The sequence below is a fragment of the Phoca vitulina genome, unplaced genomic scaffold (assembly GCF_004348235.1).
Source record: "Phoca vitulina isolate PV1807 unplaced genomic scaffold, GSC_HSeal_1.0 scaffold66, whole genome shotgun sequence".
Lineage (NCBI taxonomy): Eukaryota > Metazoa > Chordata > Mammalia > Carnivora > Phocidae > Phoca > Phoca vitulina.
The window spans coordinates 2,872,883-2,889,616 of record NW_022589769.1 but is presented as its reverse complement, the minus strand read 5'-3'; the positions used below and the strand labels follow the sequence as shown (position 1 = coordinate 2,889,616).

General features: G+C 44.8%; 1 protein-coding gene across 2 annotated transcripts in view; it reads left to right on the top strand.

Annotated features, from left to right (window-relative positions):
- GRIN2A (glutamate ionotropic receptor NMDA type subunit 2A) overlaps window positions 1-16,734 on the top strand; it is a 379,408-nt gene that overhangs the window by 277,773 nt on the left and 84,901 nt on the right. For both annotated transcript variants that reach the window (XM_032392269.1, XM_032392270.1), the window contains one exon: window positions 12,877-13,082. In XM_032392269.1, coding sequence (XP_032248160.1) covers window positions 12,877-13,082 — 206 coding nt within the window. The remainder of the gene's footprint in view (window positions 1-12,876; window positions 13,083-16,734) is intronic.

The window sequence follows — 16,734 nt, the reverse complement described above, 5'->3', positions numbered from 1 at the left end:
ATGGATCCATCCCAAGAGCGTGTTCAAGAAGTTAGTCATTATAAGTGAGCTCTTTTTTATGCTTTGCTGAATTTTCAAGTTTCTAATGTTGTATCGTTCCAAAGTGGAGCCAAAGAAGACAAAGGAAACACTATTAACTGTTGAGCTAGTTACCAGGACACATCACTATCAAGAGCACACAAAAAATGGGCGCCTGGGTGGCTCAGTCGTTAAGCGTCTGCCTTCGGCTCAGGTCGTGATCCCAGGGTCCTGGGATCGAGGCCCGCATCGGGCTCCCTGCTCGGCAGGAAGCCTGCTTCTCCCTCTCCCACTCCCCCTGCTTGTGTTCCCTCTCTAGCTCTCTCTCTCTCTGTCAAATAAATAAATAAAATCTTTAAAAAAAAAAAAAAGAGCACACAAAAAATTAAAAGTAAACCAAAGAGATAGAACTTCTCTCCATCCCTTGGGACCTGGCAGCACAAGGACTCTAGAGGACTGGGGATTAGAAGTGAACTTCTGAAGGAAATGGTGGCTCATTGTTCCAGAGACTTTCACTTTTAAATTCGAGGTTGAACAAGCATTGAGCTCTTCTCCCATTGGCTGAAGCTCAAGAGGAGAATGGAAGCAGATATGCGGGTTGTTCGTGGAAATAGCAGCGATCAAAACTCATCTCCATGAATTACCAGATCAGTGCTGGATTCCAAGACAGTTGACACTGCTGTCCATAAAGATATTAGATTATCCTGAGAGCAGTTATTATGGGAGATAAAAAAAAAGCAACTGCTCCAATGTGAGCTGTGTAACAATTAGGCAATTCTGAAATTTCAACTGAGAGGAATTTAATTAAGGCCCTAATAGCTGATTAAACTTATTTTAGATCTGCTGGCAATTGCCACTGGTTACATAAGCAACCCTAGAAGAAAGATTTCCATCTTTTACTTACGCCGTATTTAATCCTGCTGGTGGCCAGAGGTATGATCCATTCGGTGCTTCCCAAAATATGTTCCTCAGACCACCTAGAGCAGAATGACCGAGGATCCTGGTTGAAAAGTCAAATTCCCAGCCCTCATCCCAGACCTACTGATGCAGACACTCCAAAAGTCTAGGAATCTGCATTTTTGATCAGCCTCCCCCGAGGAGAGGTTCTTACACCAAAGTTTCATGATCCCACCAGCTTGAATAATTGCATTTAAGACCAGGCATTCAAAAGAAGCCGATACTGTACCTCATTGTTGAAAAGCAGCCTTGGTTTCACTCTGCCAGTGGCCATCGGAGGCCCCGTGGCCTCGAAGACAGGGTGGGTTTGACGCACACCACCCTTCAGCAGTATCTCTGTAGAAGTTTGTTTGCGTACACCACACAGGAAAAAGCTGGTTCCAGTGTGACCTCTGGTTTCAGCAGACTCTAGCCATCTTGGACAAACTTTAGATGGGGTCTTGGTTTAAAACGGAAATCACTGGTCTCCACTGCAAAGTTCTCTAGGTAGAGCACATTTCAACTTCCTTTCAGGCCACAGTCGTGACTCCAGCATCCTTGTTGTGATTTCCAGATCAATCAAGTTCAGCTCTGCTTTTGGTTTCAAGCAGCAACCCCAAGACCCAAAATGACTCACGTGTAAAGCTGCATTAGATTTGCATGCAGAGGCAAGAAGTGATGCTAATCGGTGATGCTGTTTATGCTAAATATGGATATTAAATCAGTTTAAATTCCCTTCACAGCCAGTTATCTCATGTCCTTTGAAAGACTTTATATTTCAGGTAGAAAGAAATTGGCCTCCTGTTTGTTTTGTTTTTCTCCCCAAATTCATCTTCCTGAAGAGTTAATTACACATATTTTCTCCAGCTTGGGAGTAAATCACTGCTTATTGAGTGGAGTGAAATGCGTTCCGATGTTTCACACATGCCAAGTGTTTGTTTTAAGACCTCTTTGCCCCTTGGTTATGAAATGAGCTAAGCGGGGCCAGACAACCTGGAGCATAGGCAGTGTGAACTCTGCTCCCATTGTCGGTTTTAATAAACTTCCTCTCTGATTTTTAATTTAGCAATCCCTATTGTCTTGTCTCCAAGGAGAGGACCTGAGTAAATAGGCTCCTCTCCTCTTTTAACTTGGAATTCTGAGTAAAAATGGAGGGTATGCATCAGTCTGAACCAGGTTCAATTCAGCAAATATTTATGGAGCTGACCAGTGGGTGAGTGCTATATGCTGCAGCCCATGGGGGTCACATGGTTGTGGAAGCCAGGCCAGGCCAGCTCTTCAACAGAACTATCACTCAAGACAAACAGGTCTTCGGTCCCCATGCCCATACAGTCCTACAGTCCGTCTCTAAGTTCTCTTGATGGTACCACTTGGAGATCTCAAGTTCATGCCGGCCTCACCAACGTGGTCCCGTGTCCCACTCATGCAGATGAATGCAGCCGCCTCCCAGCCCATCACTCTGCCTTCAAAATCTTCTAGCCACAAACCCTTTCTCTGCACTGCCTCGGGAAGAAGTGTTCTAATACATCAGGTTGATTTTGTCCCTCCCCTGATGAAAAGGATTCAATAATCCCTGCCCTTGCCCCTCCACCCACTTCAGTTGCCCTAAGAATAAAGATGGAACCCCTTAGCAAGCCAAACTCCAGCTCCGCTGGTCTGGCTCAGTCGGAAGTCACTTCCTGTTGGAAGCATCTTTTGGTCCCCTTCCAGAGCAGGAAGCTCTTTCTTTGGCAGCATCCTGTTATCTCCCAGCATGGCCATTATCTCTCTTTACTGCTCTTGAGCTTTGACTTCTCTTCTCCAACCAGAGTGGAAACTCTGAGGATAAGGGCCAGGCCTGCACTGTTCATGATTGCAGTCTCCACACATCCTGCAGGGCCTGCAACAGTAGAGCACTAGATGCATGGGTTGAGCCCACTTCCCTGCCTTCGCCTGCACTGTTCCTTCTACCCCAAACCCCTCCCCTTGAGAAGTCAAGGGCAGGAGAGAATGTTCTGGAGGCACAGAAAATTCAGAAATGCGTTCCAGCTGGAGAGTTGGGCTCTGTGGTATTTGAGCTGGATCTGGGAAGCACGGGTAGGATTTCAGTTTGTGGAGGTGCCAAGGGGAGGGGTTTGGGGTAGAAGGAACAGTGCAGGCGAAGGCAGGGAAGTGGGTGTCGAGCAGGGTGTGTTTGGTGAGAACTGAAAAGTGTATGCATTATTGTGGCTTAGTATGGTGGGTGTGTAGAGGTGTGAGTGTGCGTGTGCAAGGTCTGCGTAGATGTGTAGTTGTGCATGTGTGGGTGGGTGTGAGTGTGTATGTGTCTGTATTGTGAGTTTGGGTAGGTATGAGTGTGTGTACAGGTGTGGGTTTGTCTTTGGGTTTATGTATAGATGCTTAGGCGTAATGGTAAATATCTGTACGTATATACATAGATGAGTCTGTGTAGGTGTGAGAGTGTGTGTGTTTGGATGTGTACATGGGTGAGAGTGTGCATAGGGTGTCTGAGAGAGAGGAAAAGTGCCAGAAAGCAGAGAGCAGAGAATATGGAGAGATCAACTGGTTAGTGTAGGTTCCGTGCACGTTAAGGAGAGTCTGCATGATTCTGTAAGGATTTGAGTAGGGGTTGATGTATGATTTTGGCGTTTTGATGTGTTTTTTAGGGGTGGCTTAGGAGACCAGTTATGAAGAGATTTTAATCGTCTCTTGTAAGCATGTCGTGAACAGATCTAATAAAATCAAACACATCTCTGTGAAAGCCGCACCACAAACATTTATTAACCTTTTCCCAGCTGACTGTGACCTCTGTGCCATTTCTCTGCATTTACCCAGACATGAAGGGGTGAACATTAACTTCTAACAGACAGTTTCTGGAGATGAAAATTATCTCTGCTCTGAGAAAATAGTGACTGAACATTTTGATAACTAATCACTGCCCTTTCACAAAATATTTTCCAAGAGCTGAAGAGCAATTAGCTTTCTAAAGGCACTGTATTTAAATTTTATTAATAAAAACGGATAAAAAAATCATTACAAAGTTAATTTCCCCTTTTTTAGTTCTTTTAACAGAATCGCTTTTCTCCATCAGAGGTCAATTATTTTTCTTTGTCCTCAAAACCTCACTATTTTTGCTGAAAACACTCAAAGGTTTATCACCAAAATTCAGTTTATTTTGAAGGTAAAGATTTTTTTCCTCCTCCCACACAGCCCATTTGGATGAGTTTGGAACTGTTTTTAATTAAAAAAAAATTCATGATAGAGATAAAAATCATCTGCCTGCACCTATTCATTGTGTATGGAGTATTTATAAGAATTAAAACGGTGCTAAGAATAGTGCCTAATACATACCAAGTGCCCAGTGAATGTCAACTTTGATTGTAAAAGCTCAAGCAGTGCCATTCAGATGTTATTGCTGTTTCCTGTTGCTTAGCTCTGCAGCCTTTCTCTGATAGGTTCTTCTGTCATGACCACCCTATGCCAATCATCCCAAAGTCCCAGAGAAAACTCCCACTGGCTCAGTCTAGGTCACATGCACATTCCTGAGCCAATCACTGTGGCTCAGGAGCCAAATGCACCAATGTGCCAAGTAAGGGCCATATGCCTATTCTTGAAGTTGGGAGTCAGGGATCTCTACAAAGGAAAACCAACATGCTGTCACCAAAAACATGGAAAACTGACGATGGGCACGCAAACAGCAGAAGGCTGTTATTGAACCCTAGGGGGAAATGTGGAGATGGTGACTTGTGGCCAGAATCACCAATGAGGGGGAAAAAAAAGCTAACTCAGGTTAGTATCATGAAATGTTTTTATGAAAAAAAGAAAGAAGAAATATTTTTATGGAGTTAAAACATGAAATGATATGAACTCCCCTTTATTTATTTTTTTAAAGATTTGTTTATTTGAGAGAGAGAGAGAGCAAGCATGGGGAGGAGGGGCAGAGGGAGAAAGAGAAAGAGAGGCAGACTCCCCGCTGAGTGCAGAGCCCGATGATGTGGGGCTCCATTTCGTGACCCTGAGATCATGACCTGAGCCGCTCAACTGAGTGCACCACCCAGGTGCCCCAATATGAACTCACCTTTAAAAGTTTTTTTTCATTGATGTAAACCACAACAAAACAACAACATATAGTACCTTCCCCTGTGTTGGGCGTTCCTCCTTGCATTTTCCCTAGAATAACTGATTTAGTCCTCTGAGCAAAACTAGGAATTATACTACTGTCATAATCTCATTTTTTCAATGATGCCATTGAAGCAGAAAGACAGCAAAGCAATACAACCCTCGAACAGGGGGGTTAAGGGCACCCACCCCCCACCCCACATAGTTGAAAATCCACGTATAACTTTCAGTTCCCCAAAAACTTAACTACTAATGGCCTCCTGTTGACTGAAACCCTTACTGAGGACATAAACAGCTGATTAACACGTATTGTGTATGCCCTATGTATTACGTGCTGTATTCTTCCAATAAAGTAAGCTAGGGAAAAGAAAATGTGATGAGGAAAATCACAAGGAAGAGAAAATACATTTATGATACCGCACTGTCTTGACTGAAGAATAACCACGTATAACTGGACTCACGCAGTTCAAACCCGTGTGGTTCAGGGCTCAGCTCTCTGTCCAAGTGGCACAGCTGGGATCTGAAGCCAGGACACCTGGCTCCAGAGTTCACAGTTTTGGCAACTCTGCTACTCTGTCTCTCTCAGAGTATATCTGCTTTTTAAAAAAATTCCCTCTTTTGAATTCAGAAAAAAAAAAATAATAACCTTTGTCTTTTAGAATAGTTTTAACGAGGGGCGCCTGGGTGGCTCAGTTGGTGAAGCATCTGCCTTTGGCTCAGGTCATGATCCCGGGGTCCTGGGATCAAGTCCCATGTCGGGCTCCCTGCTTGTGCTCTCTCTCTCTCTCTCTGACAAATAAATAAAATCTTTTTTAAAAAATTAAAAAAGAAATAGAATAGCTTTAAATTTACAGAGAGGTTGTGAAGGCAGTACAGCGAGTTCTCATACACCTCATGCCCAGCTTCTCTGATTACTAACGCCTGACATTAACGTGGCGTTTGTCCCATTCCAGGAACGGGTATTGATATGTGGTTGTTAATTAATGCCCGTGCTTTATTCAGATCTCCCTGGTTTTTATCTAATGTCTTTTTCCTATGCCATCCTACTATCTCATCCAGGACACCCCACTACATTTAATCACAGGGTCTCCTTAGGGTCCTCTTGGCTGTGACAATTTCCCGGCTTTTCCTTATATTCTGATGACCTTCCCAGTTTTGAGGAGTTTCGGTCAGCTCTTTTCTAGGATGCCCCTAAATTGGGATATTTCTGATATTTTTCTTATGATTAGACCGAGGTTATGTGTTTTGGGAGTGTCATCATATCATATCAAGGGGACATACTAACAAAAGGACCTATCCCTGTTGGTACTGACCTTAATCATCTGGCTGAGGTGGTGTTTGTCAGATTTCTGCATTATCAAAGTCTTCTCCTTTTTTTTTTTTTTTTTTTTTTTTGCCCCAGCAAAAACTTCTAGTTGCATTTCCTCACTGACTTAAAAACAAGTCCTGGGTTCAGATCCTGATTCTCCCACTCTCAAGCCATGGGGACTGAACAAGCTGCTTAAACCCCACGCCTCAGTCCCCTCATCTATGAAATGGGGTAATAATAGTATAATATCTTATTCATCGGTCTATTTTTAGCATTACACGAATTAATATTTAAAGCTCTCAGAATAGTGGAAACAGAAAGACTTATTTTCTTTCCTTCTTTCTTTCGTTCTTTCTTTCTTTCCTTATTTTAATTTAATTTTATTTATTTTAGAGAGAGCATGAGCGAGAGAGGCAGAGGGAGAGGGAGAGAGAATCCCAAGCAGACTCTGCACTGAGTGCAGAGCCCAATGTGGGGCTCGATCTCACGACCCTGAGATCACGACCTGAGCCAAAATCAAGAGTTGGACATTCAACCGACTGCACCACCCAGGCGCACCCAGAAGGACTTATTTTTAAGTCTGTAAGGTGGACACTATTATTTACCTTTAAAATATGAAGAAACCAAATTTAATAGAGGAAGATAGAGATTAAGCAGTGGTCTGAGTTTTTACTGGCCAGATTTAAATTCCTGCTTTGACTTTTATACTATGACCTGAACAAGACACCTCATCTTTTTGGGTCTCAGTTTACCACCAAGCAATAAGGATAGTCATTGTTCCCCACTTCCTGGAGTTGTTTTGAGAATCGAGTCGGATAATTCATGATAAAGTCTCAGTGCTGGAAACATACAGTAAAGCGCCTGGTAAATGTTCACGATTGACCTTACCATCATTGTCTGAGTTACCCCAGCTAGGGCTTGGCCAAGTCAGGATTTGAACCCATGCCCCTGTGTACAGAATGAGCAAGAGTCAGCTTGGAGGGAAGCTTCAGATCTGAGCACCACTGGCTTCTGTGCAGCAGAGAGCTCCCAACCAAGACAGCTCTGGTGACCTCATTCTTTCTTCTTGGTCTTCCAGCTTGGTTCTCAGAACCATCCTGTCTTATTCAGAGTGAAGCATGTCATTTCCCTGGCCTCTGCTGGCACATGGCCACTCTCCTGAATTAAACATCAAGTTGTGAACTGTGCTGCCTTTGTTGGGCCCTTTCTAATGATCTATCCATTGCCCTGATCCCAATAAGGAGTGAGCTGGGGGGGGCAACTTCTCTTGCACATCATATAGAACCTTGGGTCTCAAAGACCTTAGAGATCATCTGGTCTACCCTCACCACCACCCCCATCTCTGTTATGGGTGAGGAGACTGAGACCCAAGGAGATTGAAGGTCAAAGGTAAGTTGTCATGGGAACTCAGCCGGTGCTTCTGCTGCAGAGGCTCACCGTTTTCCCAAAGAGAGGCTTAATAGATATTGAATTAGTGATAATAGTGCCCCATATGGAGAACTTGCTGTGCGCCCGGAACTGTGTATTCAATTCAGGGATGTTTGCCATCCTTGTCTTGCTTATAACTCTCACAACGACATAACGAAATTGAAATACTTTCATTTGATGGTTGGGGAAACTGATGTTCAGAAAGGTTATGTGACTTGCCCAAGGTCACACAGCTAAGGGCAGTGGTGGGACTTGAACCTGTCTGACTCCGAAGCTCATGGTATTAATGATTCTGAACCCTTTCCCTCTGTTCCATGTGTGGGAGAGAAGAGAGGGGTCCTGTAGGGCTGAGGCTGATCCTTGGAAAGTCGATGGATCGATATGTGCCCATATCCAACACACACGCTCAAGTGCACCTTCCGGTCCTGGTCACGTGGAGATCTAACTGGAAGTTTAGCAAGGCCTCCCGAAATTCCATTTTCCCTATGAGCACCAGAAATAGGACTACGTGTTCAACCAAGACCGTTATCACTTCACTTGCTCTGATGCCTTGAAAACTTACCCCAGGAGGAAATGTGGTACAGCCTGGGAATGCACTAACTTCTCTGGGGCAGGCGGGACCTGCTGATCTAAAGTTACAGACTCTGCCCCGTGGCGTGTGCACGATTCTGGAGGGGATCGGGAGCCAGAAGAAGGTCCAGTTTAGAGAATAGCAGGACAGTCACCATCAGCTCAAAATAGAAGCAGGGAGAGAGATTGATTGCTACGGTCCTCAGAGGGCACGTGGTTCTTCTGTCTTGGACACGACCTTTAGAGAAAGGCACATGGAGCATTCATATTCTGTGCCCATTTAGTGCCTGGGGACACCGAGGTAAGCAGAGATGGTGTGACTGAAGTTTCTTCTCAATTCATGGTTTATTCCATTGAAGCTTGCCGTTCTCTTGAACCCCTCAGAGCGACCAGAGCCCCTTTTAAATTGGCATTGACATGATGGTCTTGCTCCGTCTGGAACATGTAATATAGTCACTCTCAATGGCTCTGTGTCTGGGGGGCCGAATTCGAAGTGAAGCATGAGCGAGGGAGAGAACAGAGGTTTTTGTACTTCAGTTTTGTGCTTAGGGCGCAAGATCCCATAGCTGAGGCCAATATGGACACATCGATCAGTCTACTAGTATGTTCTGACTCATGGACATTTTTAAAAATTCAGGTCGCGTGTTCCTTCATTCCATCAATAGCTGTCCATTAAGTCCCTCCTTGTGCCAGGCCCTGAGTTAGAAGCTGCGGACCTCGAAACCAATTGGTGTCTGCATAAAATCCCTCCTAGACGGGGGAATCCTAATCTAATCAGCGAAACACATAGCTCGTGGAGGTATAATGTTATTAAGCAAATAGAGATTAGATATTTAAATCGAATTAAGGATTTATGAATGAAATGTTACCATGTCTGGGAGTTCCTTCACTGTGATACAGGAGAAGTGGGTGGCAATATAAACGAAACAAGATTGGCCATGAGTTAGTAATTATTGCAGCTAGATAATGGGAACATGGAGATTCATTATACTGTTTCACTTTTGTAGGAGTTTAAAATTTTTCATCATGAAAGAGAAGACAAAGATGCACTGAGGGAGCACAGAGCTTCCTCCTTCAGGCAGGTTACATATGGACATATATCCCTGGTCACTTCCATCCAGCCTTTCCCTCCTGGCCAACAGACTGGATGAACTCGTAGGGTAAATCTCAGCTCCTTACGAGGACCTGCAAAGCTTTGCATCATCCAACCCCTGCCTACATGGGGTGCTTTCCCTTCCCTTCGCTCCCCCAGCCCCTCACCCACTCAACTTGGAATTTCCCATCTCCGCTCAAATGCCACCTCCTCAGGGAAGCCCTCTGTGATTTCTTTCCCCCGTCTGCTCTCTTAGACCCATTGTTTTCTTTCTTCCACCCAGTTTGTATGATGTATTTTTGTGTGACTATTGGACTCATGTCTGTCTTCCCTATTAGCGTAAAAATTCCATGCAGGGAAAAAGTTCATTGCATGTTCTCCAGCCTCCTTGGTGCCTAATTCCATGCTTGACACCTAGTGGCCACTCCATAAATACTTAGGAAGTGAATGAATCTCTCTTCATTCTGTCTACAAGCGCTGGACTGACTCAGTTAGAGCCCCTTGTGAAAATGCACAGAGGAGGGGAAAGTCTCTTTTCCCCATGTGGTATATAGAATCCTGGAGCGGGGATTTGGGGACTTGGGGATTTGGCTCTGTTCAAGTTTTTCCACCCACCACTTGCTTCCACCCTCCTCGGCCGACCCACTGGGTGCTTACTTAGACATGGGAAGGGAGAGCATAACTTAGGGGAGACTTGGGGAGTTACTACACTCCAGGAACCCATACACCTTTGCTGCCTCTCTCCTGGGAGTCAGTCTTGGATGGGAACCTTCGCCTGACTTCACGGTGTAGGGTACAGTGATGTGGCCAATGACATCACCAAAGATAGTGCTGGCTAAATGGTCTTTGCCTTAATTTATGTTTCCTGGGACTTCCTGGGAGCTGTCTCTGCAGGGGTGGAAGGGTCTTTGAGCTATAACGGATGCAAAATCTGGATGACTTAATAGAAGCACCTTTGGGTTCACACAGCCCTGTGGTATGGCTCTGGTTCCATGGCTTCCCAGCTGCATTTGGACAGTTTATATGTCTCTGTGCTTCCATTCTCTGAACTGCAAAGTTGGAAGAATAATCCTTACCCTTGGGATTTGTGGGCATCAAAGTCACTGGTGATATATACATTTCCTGATTACACAGGAGTGCTCAAAAGTGACACTGTTATAATGATAGCATCAAAGAGCTGTGGTGGACAGGTGCAGAGTTCTATATTACTAGGGAAGGCAGGTATGCCTTTACAGATTAGGTGATATTTGAGCTAAGTCTTAAATGCGAACTACAATAATGAAATAATGGCAGCTACCATGTATGTTACACGCTAAGTTCTGTGCTCAATGCTTCCTAAACATTTTGCTTCATCGGAAGCTCACTACAGTCCTTAAGGGCATGTCCTGTTGCTATCTGCATTTTGTAGAGAGAGAACATAAAACTCAGAGAGGTTAAGTCACTTTCCCGAGGCCACTCAGCTAAACGAGTGAAGCCGGCATCAGCACTTAGTTCTACGTGACTCCAAAAGCCATTCTCTTACCAACTGAACTACCCAGCCTCTCTCGAAGGTTTGAGTTTTCCGAGAGAAGTGGAAGGAAAAGGAACTGAGGTAACATGTCCCAAAAGGAAAAGCTTGGCTATCTCTTTTTTTCTAACTTGCTTATTTATTATTATTAGTTTAGTCTTTGTCCCGCAGCCAACTGATGGTTCCAAGAAGGCAGGAACCATTCAGTTTTATCCATCATCGCTCCCGGGCTGGTACCAGCACATAGTTGGTGTTTAATAAATCTGCACTGAGTGAATGAGCAATTTGACGGGCTCAGCATTCTCCCCAGCCTGCGTTACACATCACAACATTGGTAGATGAGCATGTTTATTTGACCAAACTCTTCTACGCCCCTTCCTATCTTAAAAAGGAAGGGATCGGTGATGCTGGGCAGTTCTGTAATTGGCCACATGGAATGTTTCACTATAAACAGCAAACGTTTTCCAAGGCGGTCTGAGAGCGCACTGTCTGCCTTTTCTGTTGCCACCCCATCACCCCTTTGGGTGTCCAGCGTGTCTGAATTCTCTTTACGGGCCTGAAATTCATTTCTGGCGACACTCACATTACAGGAGGGGAGGTGAGTGGGTCACGTCAACACAGACGAGCCTGAACTCGGCACTTAGCTTTTCAGACGAGGTGCTTCCTTGAGGTTGGTATTACAAATAAGCGCTGACCTGTGGTGTCAAGCAGTTGCACAGGGGAGCGGGAGAAAGGAGGAAGCGCGATGCTGGGAGCAGCTTTCTCCCGGGGTGTATATGAATAGTGCCAATAAGCTGTCAAATAAAATTAAGGTTCAAAACATACAGCCTTCAATTTGATTTCGCTAACATGAGGACTGCTGCTCGGAGGGAACAGATCAATTCTATTTTGACAGGTCTTGGTGCGCGCTAAGCGCTGAAAGTCTCTGCTCCAAGCCGGATTAATAACAGTTCACCTTAATTTGCAACTTAAATAGAACCATGATCTGAGCTGGAAATGATGCTCCTGATTTCCTCTCCCGCGCGTCCTCCTCGTGTTGACTCTCCTGTCAATCCTCCTGCCTTTTTGCTCTTTCACGTCATCTTCTTCTCTGCACACTCTTTCCCTTAGCATCTTTTGTTTTTTTTTTAAGATTTTATTTATTTTTTTGACAGGGAGAGACACAGCAAGAGAGGGAACACAAGCAGGGGGAGTGGGAGAGGGAGAAGCAGGCTCCTCGCTGAGCAGGGAGTCCAATGGGGGGCTCGATCCCAGGACCCTGGGATCATGACCTGAGCTGAAGGCAGATGCTTAACAACTGAGCCACCCAGGCGCCCTCCCTTAGCATCTTTTAAAAATTTCTCCTTCTCCTTGCATCTCTCCTACACTTAGAAAGTATGGAGTCCCTACTATGTGCTGGGCATGGTGCTGTTTGCTGCTCACAGACTGTATTATTTAATTGCCACAACATACTTGTAAAGTAGGTGGAGTTGTGCTGTTTACAGAGGAGAAAACAGACATTCACAGTGGTTCAGAGCTTGCCCAGGTTTCTGTAGCTAGTAAGTGGCAGAGGTGGGGATCCCAGCCTAGACTTTTCTGATTCTAAAAGTCCATGCTTCCCTCGAGACCTCAGTGGTCCCAAACTCTGGCAGAACATTAGGATCACCTGGGGAGCTCTACCCGTCTCAGTGTGTGGGCACCACAGCCATATTAATTAGCAGGGGAGAAGCCAGGGCATGGGGTCCATCCAGTACTTTGCTTTCCCTTTATCCCTATTTTTCTTAGCATATAAAGAGAAGCATATGTTGAGGTAGGTAGCAGAAAAGCCCTCAAGATGGGTAGGGTTCTTGTCTCGGATCTCATATGGGGGAAGGACTTGCCCTTCTAGAAGTCGGCACTGCAAGAAAACACAGGTGTGCCTTTGTCTTTCTGATGCAGGTGGGAAAGTGGGAGAACCACACCCTGAGCCTGCGGCACGCCGTGTGGCCGAGGTACAAATCCTTTTCAGACTGTGAGCCAGACGACAACCATCTGAGCATCGTCACCCTGGAGGAGGCCCCCTTTGTCATTGTGGAAGACATAGACCCGCTGACGGAGACGTGCGTGAGGAACACCGTGCCATGTCGGAAGTTCGTCAAAATCAAGTAAGTCCAGGGATGCTGTCGCTTGAATACACCCAATCTTTTAAAAATAGCACGTATCGGGAGAAGAACCATGAGAGACGATGGACTCTGAAAAACAAACTGAGGGTTCTAGAGGGGAGGGGGGTGGGAGGATGGGTTAGCCTGGTGATGGGTATTGAGGAGGGCACGTTCTGCATGGAGCACTGGGTGTTATGCACAAACAATGAATCATGGAACACTATATCTAAAACTAATGATGTAATGTATGGGGATTAACATAACAATAAAAAAATTTAAAAAAATAAATATTCTCAACAGTAAAAAAAAATAAAATAAAATAAAAATAGCACATATCATCAACGGTATCCAAAATATCCTAATAAAGTGTAATATAAAATAGGCTATTCTAATACTAGATGATAATCTATAATGTTAGATTTTTTTAAGACTTAATAACTGGAATTATGCCAGGTGGTTTACACTTATTTAATTCCAGCAACAGCAATAGGAGGTAAGTGGTTTTGCCCATTTTAGATATTTAAACTGAGTTCTGGGGAGATTCAGAACCATGCTCAGGGCCGTTCAGCTCATAAATGGACGAGCTAGGACTCAAGACGCTCATCCATCTGACTCTACCGCCATATTCTTAACCCCTTTGCTCAAACAACCCTCCCCCTCAGTCTCACCTTAAAAATATATATTTTTTTTATTTTTCTGACTGCTCCCTCCTCCAATCCTGCACATCTCCTCCCTTCCATCTTTTTTATATATCCCAGATACAAACTCTTCAAAAACTTTGGAAACGTCTCTCCAGCTGGGGGTCATGGTGCATGCTCCGTATGGCTGTGTGCTGTGATCAGTGTGGACCTGGCCTCCTGGTGGTCTCCTCGCTCACTGACAGCAAGCCAGTGTCACAACTGTGCCATTTCCTCTTTTATTAACGACCGAAGGAAGAACTGACAGTTTTTGTGAGAGCTCTTGGTGAAGTTTTGTCCCTAACCTATCACCCTTAAGGGGAAGCCTAAAGCTTCATGACCAAGTCCAAGGCCCTGATTCTAGTCTTTCTAGTACAAACACAAAGAAAAACACGCCCTCGTGGGGATTTTCACGAAAGGAAGAGGCCTACCATGGAGTATTTTTGCCAGTATTTTCCAAGCACCTCCATTCATCTGGCTAATTCTCCCGCGTCCTTTAAGTCCCTCCCCAAGTTGGGTTTACCGTCCCTCCTTCCGCAGAACTCTGGGTATGTCTCTGTGCCTTAGTCTGTGCAGGCTACCATGACAAGTCGCCACAGACAGCATGGCTTAAAAAAAGGGACACTTATTTCTCACAGTTCTGAGGGCTGGGAGCCCACCGGCGGGGCATCTGGTGTGCAGACGGCTGTCTTCTCTTGCTGTCATCCTGTGGTGGAGAGCAGACGGAAAGGAAGCAAGCTCTCCTATCTCGTTCTAAGGGCACTCATCCCACTCATGAGGGCTTTACCCTTTGACCTCATGACCTCCCACAGGCCCCACCTCCTAACGCCATCATATTGGGGTTTAAGGTTTCAACACATGACTTTGAAGGAACTCAAACATTCAGTGCATACCCCTCGATCTCTCTATCACCTGCTTTTATGGCTTATAGTTTGTCTTTCCCCCTGGAGTGTGAGCCGCCTAAATATCGGAAACGTGGCTTACTAGTCTTTGTATGCCCAGGGACAAGCACGAAACGGGTCCCACCAATGTTGATAATGCTTAAACACATGAGTGAATGGAAACCGGTCCTCCCACATCCCAAATTCCAACATAAGTCATTATATGAGATGCAAATCCCAAGAGCTCAGTGCTTGGGATAAAGATCATTTTTTAAAAATATGATTGCAAAATGTATTATGAAGGCACATTTGTAGTTTGGAGAAGATTTTTCTTTTTTTTTTTTATCAATGAGGAGCCTCGTTGGAGTTGAAATTCTGAATAGATTAGTCAATAAGTAAATAAACATGAAGCACAGTTCATGTGTGAGGCACAGTGCAGGGCATGGAGGATACATCAGGGAACAGAGAAGACAAAAGATGGGGATCTTGCAATATGGAGTGTACACAGTTAAAAAAAAAAATTCAGCCAATAAAAGACCAGGACAGCTCCATGTTATGATAAACCTTGTGAAGGAATATAAATAAGGTGGTGTGAGGCAAGAGTAACTTGAGGTACGTGGGGCTCCTTTAGCTCACAGAGGTGAGTTGTAAGACGATGTAGAAAAGGATGATGAACATGTGAAGAATAGGGGGAGAGCCTTCCAGGTAGAGGGAAGAGCAGGTACAAAGGCCCTGAGGGAGGAAGGAGATTGGCAAGTGTGAGAAACAGAAGGAAACCCAGGGTGGTGCTTGAGAGTGATGAGCTGGGCGGGAGATGGAAGGGGTAAATGTGCGAAAGTTGTCCAAAGAGATTTTGATTTGGGTGGGTGTTCTTTGAGCACCACTTGGGCAGATGAAGAAAGCAGGGTGGTTGGCACAAAGCGAAGACTCTTACCTCAGTAGAGGCTCCTCCTTTATGACAAGAGTGCCTTCCTTGTTTCGATGGGGCCAATCAAGTAGAGCCTCTGGGGCTTCACAGTTAATAATAGGAGCTTTAAATCTTTAAAATCAGAAGGCTCGGAGCTGACAACAGTAGGTCAGCGAGTCCTGAGCTACATTTGTATGGAGAAAATAAACCCCTCCCCCCAATAAATTACTCTCTTTCAAAGAACTGACTTTTTTACTGGAGACTATAAACAGATTAACAGGTTCAAATTCACATTTTTGGTTCCTGTGGGAGGTGGCGGGCTTGTAGCTTCCCTTTTCCCACTTGGCGACATGACAAGTTTACTGCACACCTAGGCGACATTAAAGTCTTTGAAAGCCATAGGCAATCGCTGGGACCCATTCATCCCAGTATTAACACAGATCAGATCAATTGCATTTCTTTGAGGCAGGCTGATTCGTTCTAAGAAGGATTCTGTTAGGTAACATGGTTATATTTTTCTTGGTGATATTCTCCCAGGGAAAACCCTTTGTCTCTCACTTCTGGTGAATGGTGGGGTCTTTAGGACACACATCGGTGTTCTAAAAACAGGGAACAGAAAATGAGCTGAGAAATCAAGCATTCCTTTTCATCTGTTAGTTGGGTATTAAGGCGTGAAGACAAAATCGAGGAAAAATGATCTGGCTTGATATGTTAGGAAAAATGGCCACACTGTCGATTAATCCCCCAAACTGTCAGATGGTCGGTGAGAAGAGAGGAAGTGTATTTTTAAGCACTTATGTGAGAGGTGCTTTAGATACTTTATTTTATTTAATCTCCCCAACTATCCTGCAAGGTAAGCACCAGCCTTCTCAATTTGCAAGGGAACAAGCTGAGACTCATTAGTGAAGAGACTTGTCTGCATCTTCCTGGTTGTTAGGAGCAGACCCAGGACCTCGCAGCGGCTCTGTTTGACCTCCATGGCCGTGATCCTATCCACTGACCACATTGGGAAACTAGGGAGCTGAAGAACTGGACTCCTTATTGGATCTTTTTCCCCACATTGGCTTTTATGGGTCACCCTTTCTTGTGGTGATAGTGGGGTGTGGGGAAAGATTGCATTGGGTGCCATTTCTCAGATGTCTGTGTAGTCAAGTCACACCCCCCTCCACACATACACAAGGGCTGTGATT